The following is a 13386-nucleotide window of genomic DNA, read 5'->3' on the forward strand; positions in this document are numbered from 1 at the left end:
GCTTCGGTCCGGACACATTCCGTCAAATAAATTCGCCTTTTTAATGGGTAAATCTTCTTCACCCAATTGCCCGAGATGTAATGTGGTCGATGATTTATATCATGTTTTGATGGAATGTGTCTGTACTGGGGGCTCAAGACTTTGCAGGTCGATAGATGTGGGTTTTTGTAACAGTGCTCTGGCCAATCCTTTCTCGGATATGGCCAGAGAACTGTATAAATTGTTGCTAATCAAGCGCTGGTAAATTTGTTATATTTTGTTTATTTTTTATTATTATCATTATTTTGTTTGTTTTTGTGATAAGTACTTACCTGTTTAAAAGTTTATTTTTTGATTTTTATTGTAACATGTATGTGAATTCGGGTGTCATAATCGCTTTGCGATTAAACCCTTAAATAAAGATTAAAAAAAAAAAAAAAAAAGAACAAATTTTTTTTCCCTTTTGTATGGGGAAACTCGTAACGCTCGGGCCCTTGCCCATACAAAAGTGGAAAAAAAATTGCCTTTCAGTGCTGCTACTTTCACAGTGAACTCTCTACGAGGAACACGTGCACACCCTAAAGTATTATCACTTATTTTTGTTACACACTGTATATTGATAGGTTAATCTATACTAATATTATAAATGCGAAAGTATCTCTGTCTGTCTGTCTGTCTGTCTGTCTCGCTTTCACGCCAAAACTACTGAACCGATTGTAATGAAATTTTGTACACATATAGTCTAAAGCCTGAGAAAGGACATAGGCTACTTTTTAACTGGAAAAGGGGGTTGTAAGGGGGTGAAAATGCGTAAATTTGGTCAAATTAAGTTAGTTCCAAAAACTCAAAATAGATGGCGCCAAGAGTCCCCTAGATCGCGCTATTGCTTGCTCATGCCTATTTCTATAAGAGGTGGTACCATGTAAAGCTGAGTATTTTGATTCTTTCGATTGTTATACACGTTACTAACTAAGAACTCACCTACCAACTTAGATTAGATATCAAATTCAAAAACAACAGCGCCAAAACTACTGAACCGAATGTAATGAAATTTTGTACACAGTTAGTCTAAAGTCTGAGAAAGGACATAGGTTACTTCTTACTGGAAAAAGGGGTTGTAAGGGGGTGTTTATGCGTAAATTTGTTCAAATTAAGTTAGTTCCAAAAACTGGAACAGATGGCGCCAAGAGTCGCCTAGATCGCGCTATCGCTTGCTCATATGTATTTCTATAAGAGGTGGTGCCATGTTGAGTTAAGATTTCGATTCTTTCGATTGTTATACATGTTATTAAATAACTCACGTACCAACATAGAAATCAGAAACAACAGTCTACCAATAATAAATACTAAATAGTTTAATGGCCTATGGGTATTGGCTATTGGGCAAAGCTAAAGTTGTGTAATGCATTATGCAGCTAAGTTGTGTAAAGCTAAATAAGCTTTAAAAGGTATAAAAAAGTTTAATTAAAAAAAATCATATTATGTGCACACTACACGGCTGTTTTGGGTATTTTGATTTAAGGGGTACCAGGGTTTTAAAAAGCTTTTGACACCAATTTTATTGACACCGCTCGCTATAAACTGAAGTCCACGCGGACGAAGTCGCGGGCAACAGCTAGTAGTAATATAATTTAAGAGTAACATTGTCCTACAAATAGAACAATCCATAATATTTAAGGACCATCAAATTGAAATATTAAATCCGTTCTATCTCTGTTAGCTACCACTTACGAGAATTTTCACAGAGGAAATTGTTGGTCCTTTTATCAAAATGAAACTACTTAGGAAATATTAGCTTGAGAGCAATAAAAAATTGTTCTAAGAAACCTGTACTACGAGTATTACCTTACCAGAGTATGAAAATTAGTTCTATGATTGGGGCCAATTCACACTGGATCGGCAGCGGCCGGCAGCGCGGCGGCGCGAAGAGGCGCGGCGAGGCGCGGCGAGGCGCGGCGAGGCGCGGCGAGGCGAGGCGCGGCGAGGTCGGCCGGCCGGCGCGGTCGCCGCGGGCGGCCGCGCGCTACCTTCAGAGGGCCGCACAGTGGATCGAAAATCGAGTTTCATAGAAATAGGAACTTGAATTTCCAGATTGGGCTGAAATATGTTTTCCTAGTTATTACATTATAAAATGTAAAAAGACTCATCTACGTGTAATAATAAGGGAGTAATAATTTTTTTAAGAAATGTTAGTATGGAGCCGTCATGAAAAATGAAACTAATATCTCTGGAATCGCATGGTTGGCCGTTATATCCTCACACACTATTATAGTACTTACTTACTAATTATTACTCACATTTTGGCATATTTCGTATTACGGCACCATTTGTACTTTATTTTGGTTAATTAAAATCTGTCCATAGGTACTTTATTTTGGTTAATTAAAAACTTAATTCAAATAGAAAGAAGAAAGAAATTATTATGGTGATATAATGTATCAACCCTCTCTTTTTCCAGTGTCCCCAGTAACGATTTAAAACTTCCAACTGAATTAAATTAAATTATTTGTTTTTTTTTTTAATTAAATTAAATTATTAAATTGTTTTTTTGTTAAATGATCCATGTTCTTTACTATCATAAAAAAATTGTAACTCCCTTATTATTACACGTAGCTGCGTCTTTATACATTTTATTATGTAATAACAACTAGGAGACCATATTTCAGCCCAAAAAAATTACATCTGGAAATTCAAGTTCTTATGTCTATGATACTCGATTTTCGATCCACTGTGCACCGCGCGTCCGTCGGCGGAAAGTGCTCGCGGCACCTCGCGACCTTTCGCGAGGGAAGCCGCGAGCACTTTCCGCCGACGCGACGGTCGCGCGGCGCCTCGAGCCCTTTTGAAGTTTTCAAGCGATACTTCTCTAAATAGTATAAAACAAAGTCGCTTTCCGCTGTCTGTATGTATGTGTGTATGTATGCTTAGATCTTTAAAAGTACTCAACGGATTTTGATGCGGTTTTTTTTAATAGATTGAGTGTTTCAAGAGGAAGGTTTATATGTATAACATATGCATAATATGGTAGAGAAACACTGATAATTTTAGAGGTTTCTAATGTTATGTCGTAAATAAATTCATTTTTTTGCGTTTATATTGCAAACGCTGGCTAAACCCTACGAGATAGATCAAAATAATGTACTACAGTATTGTACACCTTAATTAGGTAAACAAAAAAGTCCGCGATGGTATATGTCTATTTCTTAGGGATAACTCACAATAGTCATTTTTGTTCTTTACTTTTTACGAAAAATAATGGCTTATTTACGAAGCGATTTTAACAATTTACAACATTAACCCTTATCCAAATAAACATGTTTGGAAGCTAAGACATTAAATGTAGATTATAATTGTCTTTTACACTATACAATTTCGATCAATACTTTAGAAGTTTTCAAACGTATAAACTTACGCGGAATCAAAAAATATGTCGCGCGGCGGCGGCCGAGGGACATAGCGGTTACGGCGGAACCGGCCGGGGGCTCTCATAAGCTTCGGGCTTATGTTATTGTAGTAGATAGTGTATTTCGTCATTGTGTGGTTGTGCAGACGGTAACGCAGAGGAGCAACCACAGCGCTTTCTTTCAGATATTCATTGTTTCTGGTTCTTTGGTTTCTGAATTGTCGATAAAAATATATTTGACTTGGTTAGAAAAACGGACTTTTGTTTTTGCTTTGCGATTGGGTTATTTGTTGCTTTGTGGGTATTACTATACGATCATGCCTGGAAGACGTCGTCGTTCGAACATAGGTCGTAGTACAGTGAATGCCAAAAGAGCACGTTCAGCAAGAGATGAAGAATCGTCAACGGAACGTGAGACTCGCCTCAGCCAGAATAGTGATAGAAATCGGATACAGAGAGAAAGAGAATCGTCTGTAGAGCGTGAGGCTCGCCTCAGTCGGAAAAATGATAGAATTCGGATACAGAGAGAAAGAGAATCGTCTGTAGAGCGTGAGGCTCGCCTCAGTCGGAAAAATGATAGAATTCGGATACAGAGAGAAAGAGAATCGTCTGTAGAGCGTAAGGCTCGCCTCAGCCAGAATAGTGATAGAAATCGAATACAGAGAGAAAGAGAATCGTCTGTAGAGCGTGAGGCTCGCCTCAGCCAGAATAGTGATAGAAATCGAATACAGAGAGAAAGAGAATCATCTGTAGAGCGTGAGGCTCGCCTCAGCCAGGATAGGGATAGGCATCGAATACAGAGAGCAAGAAAATCATCCGCACAGACACATAGCAACACCGAACAAAACGAACAACCAAACAGCCACAGACCCGAGAGAGTAACTAATTCATGGGTAAATAAAAAAAATTCTGCCAATTTTTGCGAAACTTTTATCGTTTACGCAGCACAATAGGAAAAATCACCCGATTTTGGAACATTCTTCATTGGTGCTCCGCTTCTATTGGTCTTAGCGTGATAATATATTATAGGCTACATCCTACTAATATTATAAAGGCGAAAGTTTGTTTGGATGTATGGATGTGTGGATGTATGGATGTTTGTTACTCTTTCACGCAAAAACTATTGAACGGATTTTAATGAAACTTTACAATAATAAAGCTTATACATCAGAATAACACATAGGCTACAATTTTAACCGACTTTCAAAATGGGAGAGGTGTTATGTTCGTTTTCTTATATTCAACGATTACTCCGCCGTATGTTACCCGATTTTTATATTCACAAAAGTGGTGATCTGATGAAGGATCCATAAGTAATCGAGGGAACTCCTCAAAACTTATAGGGAAACGTGTGGTGACTTCGGTTTCGTGAGAAGTATTCTAAGCATATGCTACCAACAAGTAAGATTTTGCACCGAGATATACCTGGTATACCGTGGTTCGGAAGGTGCTGAGAGAACTCCTGATTCTTTATAGATACAAGTTTGGGAGTTTCGGCGTTGTTTTAAGAACAGGAACCATATGCTACTATGCAAAATTCATTAATCATTATCATCATCATCATCACTACCATATTATACCATTTCATAGTCTTTTAGATCGAGACTCGAGTTTGTCAAGCGATAATTAAAAAAAATCTTTATTTTATTTCTAAAAATAATTTGACGACCTCTGTGGCTCAGTGGTGAGCGCGTTGGTAGCTCAAGCCGGAGGTTGCGGGTTCAAATCCCGCCGACGGAACAAAAAGTTTTCAAAGTTCCTGGGTCATGGATGTGTATTAAATATGTGTATCATATAATAAAAATCTTAAATATTATATGTATAGTATAAAAGTATTAAATATATTTCCGTTGTCTGGTACCTGTAACACAAGTCCATCAGGTACTTACCACGGGGCCAGACTGACGTGGTGTGAAGCGTCCATAGATAAAAAAAATCTATACCTACCTAATATAACAACATTGAAGAGTATGATTGCTTGAACGCGTCAATCTCAGGAACTACAGGTCCGATTTAAAAACTTATCTCAGTGTTAGATTGATCATTTATCGAGTAAGACTATAGGCTATATTATATAATATATTATCACGCTAAGACTAATACGACCGAAGAAACTCAGGAAAATGCGGGAAAAACGGGGAAAATATTTTTTATGGGAAAATTTACGGTTTCTGTAAAATTCCTAATTTACGCGGGCGAAGCCGCGCGGGACATCTAGTTTAGTTATAAGTATTTAAATAAAGTTTAAAATTATTTCACAGTAAAAGTGCTCTTCGCGCCGCTGCCGGCCGCTACCGATCCGGTGTGAATTGGGCCTAAGCGTGAAGTCGAGAAAGACACAGTTTCGCACTTATCGTAACTTTATGCAAGAATTGCAAGTATAAAGTTACTTTGTACACAAGTATTTCTACTTACGTGGATACCGCATTTAATCCCGCAGCTTTGAGTTTCTGTAGGCGGTCTCGCCAGTATTCTGATGGTAGCCTGAAGTAGTGTAGAGAGCCGGACATGATGTGCAGAGGTTTCCCATCCAGTATGAAATCATTTCCTACTATACTAATGTTTCGCCCGACCTGAAATCGATACGATTAGTGTAGGTCAGGCTATTGTCTAAAAGCAAGCTACGAATAACAAATTTAATACTATTATATTTTGTAGTCTTATTTATTTGAACTCAGTTTGTAGTATATTGGATTAAGTATAATCTTAAAGCATAAAACGTTTGAACGTCTCGCTAAAACTCGCTACAACAATCAGATAATCTAATATTAGGAGAACAGGCTTTAAGGCGAGGATAAACCCCAATTTGTTATTCCGCGACTTCCGGTTTACCTAGTTCCAATATAATAACGAAGTTTTAAAAAATATGAGGTATAAAGCACAATATTTAAAATACCTTAAACCATAAACATTTTAATAAAACTTATTATATATAAATACTTTGGCTGTAATTAATTTACAAACTCATCTCCCATAAAAATCTATTTCATCGAAATATAAGTATTAACTAGGATAATAATTATACATTTTATTTGAATAAATTGTTAGTAAATCTATATTAAAAATTCTTTAACCGAACAATTTTGTTTCTCAATGTTTATTTCTAAAGACATTTATAAAGATAAAAATAGAGAAGATCCGCTCGAGTGACTACAGTTTTATGCTAAGCTAAAATGAATCTTATTGCGATGCGTATACGCTTGGACTTTGGTTGTGTGCAAAGTTATCGTTTTGGATTGAGATTAATCCCCGCCTTAACTTAAAGTAGTACTTATTTTTGTTTATTGTCCTTAGTAAATTGTGGTTGTTTGGCAAGTTGTGGAAAATTTGTCGCTAGTCGCTGATAACGACTTACGAAATCTATTATCCAAATGAATTTGTAACTGAACACTATGCCATGTGTGAAAACAGCTATTACAGACTAGAGATTATTATTTGAAAATATTCTGTTAAACAATAATAATAATATAATGATTTGTGGAAAATCATTTAAGTAATTTTGTTTTGCAGTCATAATATGTAGTTTTGTCTTTATATAAATATTTGCACACATCTATTTTATGACTTGATTTGCTGATTTTATAATGGCTGTGTATTTATTTATACTGGAGATCGCCTAATGGTCGAAATTCGACCTCAAATAAAAAAAATAACTAGATTGTAAGTTTCAAACAACTCTTTTTTAGTTGGGAAGGAGAAGAGGGGATTTCGGGATTAGCTCCAGCTCGAGCGTGTCAGATTAAGCTTTAAGGCTACTTTTCCACTGAAGCGGAGCGGAGCTTAGCGGTGCCCGAATTGACCAATCGTGCTATTCCAGCGGAATGACAGCGAAGATTTCGAGCATGGTGATTGGTTAATAATTCGGCACCGCTAACCTCCGCTCCGCTTCAGTGGAAACGCAGCCTTATAGGCTTCCGACAATTTTTTTTAAATAATGAAATGTCATCGGATCTGTCAAATTAAGATAGGGGATGTTTAGTATACCCCAAAGAAGCTTCCATATAACGCACTGACGATTCAAAGGTTAGGTAAGCCTGTAGGGACATTTTAAAATAAAGCTTCATATTTTCCTAACTAAGCTTCGCAGATATTTTATTTTGCACTAAACTAAATGATTTAGTCCTTATTGTCTAAAATGTATTTATAATTACCCAAAATAAGTAATTTTCTGGGTATATTTTCTTTTTCAAAACTTTAAAATGGCTGCAGTTTCTGAACCCACTGCTAAAAAAAAAACGATCTTATTTTTTTTTATCAGATTTACCTAATGTAAAAAACCTGCTAGGTCTCCATGACGCTCGAGTGACTACAAAATTAGCATCTTCCCCTCCCCTACTATTTCTATTGATATCTTTCTATTGTCCTGCGATAGTTTCAGATTAATATAGTCAAATGATGACAGACTGGCCGTGTAATAATGGGGATAGTCCATTTTTTTTAAATTTTGCTCATTACCAAAATATTTCGAGGAATAAGGTCAGTGATCGTTTTTCTGTATATAAACGAAAAAAATATCGATTAGTTACTTATATTTTTGAACAAATATGTTTAACCTTAGTTTGACCTTCAATGGCGTTAAATTAGCAATAAATTCGACCAACATTACGTTTCGAACTTTTGGTAAACTTCTCGTATCAGCTTTCACATAATAAGAACTTGCATTTGACGAACCAGCCATTATAAATAAGATTGAAAGGAATTTAAAACATACTGCAGAGGTCAATTGGCCGCTGATGATGACGTCAGAGCGAAACTTTAAAAAATTATTGAGAAAAAACTAGCCAATGAATTTCAAAATTATTTAATTTATATTCTTAAAATACGATTTATAGAGATAATAGATATTTAACGAAAAAAAATATAAAAAGTACATGTGATTTTTTTTGGACAATGCCCATTGTCCAATAAAAAAAACTGACTGAAATAAAAGAGTACAATAATTGATGTGTAAACTATATTATAGGCTTGTCAATCAAAATCTCCTAGTGTGTGTGTTGTAGTATGTGTACTAGAATGTTTAATTCAATTTTATTTGTTAAAAAAATGTACATGATAAAAGCATAATTTCAAAATAATATTAGCTCGATACACTCCTTCACTATACAAACTATAGGTAACTGTGCAAAATTTCAATCACCTACGTTTCTGCATTTTTCGTCAAAAGGGATCCAAAGTTTTTCGCTCGCGTATTTAATAATTATACAATAATTATTATATAGAAAATCAGCCAAGTGCGAGTTGGACACGCGCACGAAGGGTTCCGTAACACAATATAACAAGAATAGGCTGAAAATTGCGTTTTTTTGTATGGGAGCCCCCCTTAATTAATTCATTATTAAAGAACAAATAAAACTGAGTATCTCTTGAATATTTCGAGTGCCTATGTATTGCCTTTATTGATATCGAGAAAAAAATCAAGTTTGTTGTATAGGAGCCCCCCCTAAATATTTAATTTATTTTGTTTTTGGTGTTTGTTGTTATAGCGGCAACAGATATACATAATTTGTGAAAATTTCAGAAGTCTAGCTATAGCTATAGCGGTTCTTGTGTTACAGCCTGAAGACATACAGACAGACAGACAAACAGACGGACAGACATTGAAGTCTCAGTAATAGGGTCCTGTTTTTAGCCTTTGGGTACGGAACCCTAATAAATGACATAATTTAAAATGCCCTATTACCCTCGTTACTGGATGCAAATTAGCTGTATTACTTTGGTCTGGTGACTCGTATAATGAGACTCAATTTCACTTTTTAGAGTTCCGTAGCCAAATGGCAAAAAACGGAACCCTTATAGATTCGTCATGTCTGTCTGTCTGTCTGTCCGTCCGTATGTCATAGCCACTTTTCTCCGAAACTATAAGAGCTATACTATTGAGACTTGGTAAGTAGATGTTATCTGTGAACCGCTTTAAGATTTTGATACAAAAATGGAAAAATTATTAAAAATTTTAGGGGTCCCCATAGATACAAATGAAACAAAAAAAAAATCATCTAACCTTTACGTGTGGGGTATCTATGGATAGGTCTTCAAAAATCATATTGAGGTTTCAAATATCATTTTTTTCTAACCTGAATAGTTTGCGAGATACACTCTTCCAAAGTGGTAAAATGTGTGTCCCCCCCCCCCCCCTCTAACTTTTAAAGTAATGATAAAAAAACATGACAAGTCTAAATAAAATATATGATGTACATTACTACAAAAACTACCAACGAAAATTGGTTCGAACGAGATCTAGCCAGTAGTTTTTTTATACGTCATAAATGGTAAATCTTAATTAACTTTCATTAAATCAACTGAAATATGAAAATAAATCAAAAACCTCTTAATTTCATAAAAATAAACCTTATTGCTGCTGCGGAACCCTTTTTTAATATTTTTTAATATTGCAATTTTAAACGTTTGTAGAATGAAGTACCAATCTAAAAGTAAAAGTTAAAGATTTATTATAAGATGATATTAATTGAGAACATTAAGAACATAGCGTTAGTATAGTAGATCACGTCCCAAGTATTATTTATTGTACAAAAATATTCAATGTACAAAATTGACTTTCCTACGATTTTATTATACAATGTGTCCCGACACCGGTGTCCGATCCTTTAATGTCATGATCTATGGCATATTTAATCGACAAATTGGCCCTCAAATTTTTTCTCTCTCTCACGGTTGTAAAATGGCAGCCATTTTAGTTTTTCTCGGGCTTTCACACTAATCTGACCATAACTTCTCATGTGAATATCCTATGAAGATAAAAAAGGTCTCATTTGATAGCTAAACTTGTGGACTACGCTTACACAGGCAATATGTTATAAATTTCGTGGAATTAAACATAGAAAAACCAAAGTTTAAGAAAAAAAAATGTGTATTTTTTAATTAATGGCTTTTTGTAAAAAATTTAGCACATTAAACTGGTTCTTTTTTTTTTAAAGATAGAGGAGGTTTTTATCTTAAATAAATTCTTTACTTCAATGCTCTAAGCCAGATAGTTTAGAAGTTATAACGATTTTCCTATGAAGTATAGGTCAGATTAGTATGAAGAAATTTTTTTTTCAAAAGTTGGAGAAAAAAAATCGAACTCATGATTTATGACATATTTTAGTGACAAATTGGCTTTCAAATAGATATTTTTTCTACTTTTGAAAAAAAAATTTTTCTCTGGCTTCATACTAATCTGACCTATACTTCTATCTTTTTAAAACAAAAAAAAAACCAGTTTAATGTGCTAGATTTTTCTCAAAAAGTCATTAATTAAAAAATACACAATTTTTTTCTTAAACTTTGGTTTTTCTATATTTAATTCCATGAAATTATAACATATTGCCTGTGTAAGCGTAGTTCACAAGTTTAGCTATCAAATGAGACCTTTTTTATCTTCATAGGATATTTACATGAGAAGTAATGGTCAGATTAGTGTGAAAGCCCGAGAAAAAATAAAATGGCTGCCATTTTACAACCGAAAGAGAGAGAAAAAATTTGAGGGTCAATTTGTCGATAAAATATGCCATAGACCTTGACATTAAAGGATCGGACACCGGTGTCGGGACACATTGTATATAGATGTTACGCGCGGCTTCGTTTGCGCATTTAAGGAATTTCACGCAACCGTATATTATTCTGCAAAAATAGCCTATGTCCCTACACGTGGTCTATTCTTCATGTTTGCCAAATAATATAAAAATTGCTCCAGTAGTTCTTAAGAATCTTAAGATAATAAGCAATTTCATATAATTTCCTCCGTTTTTTCAAAATTTTCCCTTATTTCTTCGCACTTATTAGTCTTAGAATAATAAAATATAACTTATGGCCTTCCTCGATAAATAAGCTATCTAACACTGAAAGAATTTTTTAAATCGGACCTATATAGTTCCTGAGATTAGCGCGTTCAAATAATCCCTTTCAAATAATTTCCCCCCGTTTTTTCCACACTTTCCCCTATTTTTTCGCTCTTATTAGTCTTAGCTTAATAAAATATAGCCTATAACATTTCTTAACAAATGGGCTATCTAACACTGAAATATTTTTTGTTAATCGGACCAGTAGTTCCTGAGATTAGCGCGTTCAAATAAGCTCTTTCATATAATTTCCCCCGTTTTTTCAACATTTTCCTCTATTTCTTCGCTCCTATTAGTCTTAGCGTGATAAAATATAACTTATGGCCTTCCTCAATCAATGGGCTATCTAACATTAAAAGAATTTTTCAAATCGGACTAGTAGTTCCTGAGATTAGCGCGTTCAAATAAGCCCTTTCAAATAATTTCCCCCCGTTTTTTTCACATTTTCCTCTATTTCTTCGCTTCTTTTAGTCTTAGCGTGATAAAATATAGCCTATAGCCTTCCTCGATAAATGGGCTATCTAACACTGAAAGAATTTTCCAAATCGGACCAGTAGTTCCTGAGATTAGCGCGTTCAAACAAACAAACAAACAAACAAACAAACAAACTAGCAAACTCTGCAGAATTATAATATTAATATAGATAATATTATAAATTGGGAAGAGTTTGTTCGTTTGTTTGTTTGAACGCGCTAATCTCTCAGGAACTACGTCCGATTTGAAAAATTCTTTCAGCGTTAGATAGCCCATTTATCGAGGAAGGCTATAGGCTATATTTTATCACGCTAATACTAATAGGAGCGAAGAAATAGAGGAAAGTGTGGAAAAAACGGGGGAAATTATTTAAAATTGCTTAATTATCTTAAGAAACTACTGGAGCAATTTTTATGTTATTTGGCACGAATGAAGAATAGACCACGTGAAAGGACATAGGTTTCTTTTTTTTTGCGGAAAAATGTACGGTGTCCGTGACATTGCTAAATGACGCGAGCGAAGCCGCGCGGAACATCTAGTAATATATAATAATATACATTATACATAGATAAATACAAGTTGTATTTTAGCAATACCTTTAATTATATTATCGTTAAGGTATTAGGGTCAATTCACACCGCAACGCGAGGCGACGCGTAGAATAAATAATTAGTAGATGCATTTCTTAATGACTAATAACAAATTAATTCACTAAAGCTTAACAATTAAACAAATTGCGATAATTTATTTTTGTTGACGGATTATTGTTCATTGATATGTCTTTTTAGTACCCAATTTTTTTTATTCCTTTATATTAATTAATCTATATATAATAATTAACCTACTATCTATACTATTATTATTATTATTATTATTTAATGTTGTGTATAGTATTTATTGGACTGCATGGTAAAATGTTACTTCTTTTGTTTATTATTGTTAACTGTATTACTTACTTTGCTGTCTGTTACTATACCGAATAAATAAATAAAGAAATAAATTATAAAGAGGTAAACTTTGTTTGTTTGATTGTTTAATTGTAATGAATAGGCTCAAAAACTACTGGACCGATTTTAAAAATTCTTTCACCATTCGAAAGCTACATTATAATTTACGAGAAACATAGGATACTTTTTATTTTGGAAAATATAGGGTTCCGTAAGATATCGATTCAGTAAAGTGGTAGACGCTTTACTGAATCTTTCGACGGAGTTTTGGAGGGAACATAAAATAGCACGTTTTTGGATCTTGCATCAGTTTCCAACACTTGTGCATTATCGAATATCTAATGATTAATATCCTACCAATATTACACATTAAGAACCCAGTTAACACAATTTAAGGAAAATAATACAAAACCACAACGTCACTCTTTCACATTCCCGGCAAAACCAATAAAGAGATTACTGCGGATGACGTCATCAGCACAAATACCGGTATCAGGCGCAGAAATGCCGATCCAGTGCACGCAGTACCATAGATTTTTATGGTACTGCGTGCACTAAAATACAAAGCAACAACTTCGTCCGTTCCATACGCTCCGACTCCGATCCCGTGGACGCGCACCTTTATGCTAAAACGTCTTGTGTTTAATGGAAATATCATTTATAGTTTTAAGCACAAAGTGCTCCGTGTCAAAATCCTTAACGACTATAAAGTATGCAGATAAAAAAAACTACGCAATTATTATGGTCT

At 34.6% G+C, this 13386-nt stretch overlaps 1 protein-coding gene across 1 annotated transcript in view; it reads right to left on the reverse strand.

Moving 5' to 3' along the window:
• LOC121731617 (CAD protein) overlaps positions 1–13386 on the reverse strand; it is a 33445-nt gene that overhangs the window by 16015 nt on the left and 4044 nt on the right. Inside the window, exon 3 of the mRNA XM_042121136.1 lies at positions 5798–5955. Within this exon, the coding sequence (XP_041977070.1) occupies positions 5798–5955 (158 nt within the window). The remainder of the gene's footprint in view (positions 1–5797; positions 5956–13386) is intronic.

Source organism: Aricia agestis, chromosome 11 (assembly GCF_905147365.1).
Source record: "Aricia agestis chromosome 11, ilAriAges1.1, whole genome shotgun sequence".
Taxonomy (NCBI): Eukaryota; Metazoa; Arthropoda; class Insecta; order Lepidoptera; family Lycaenidae; genus Aricia; species Aricia agestis.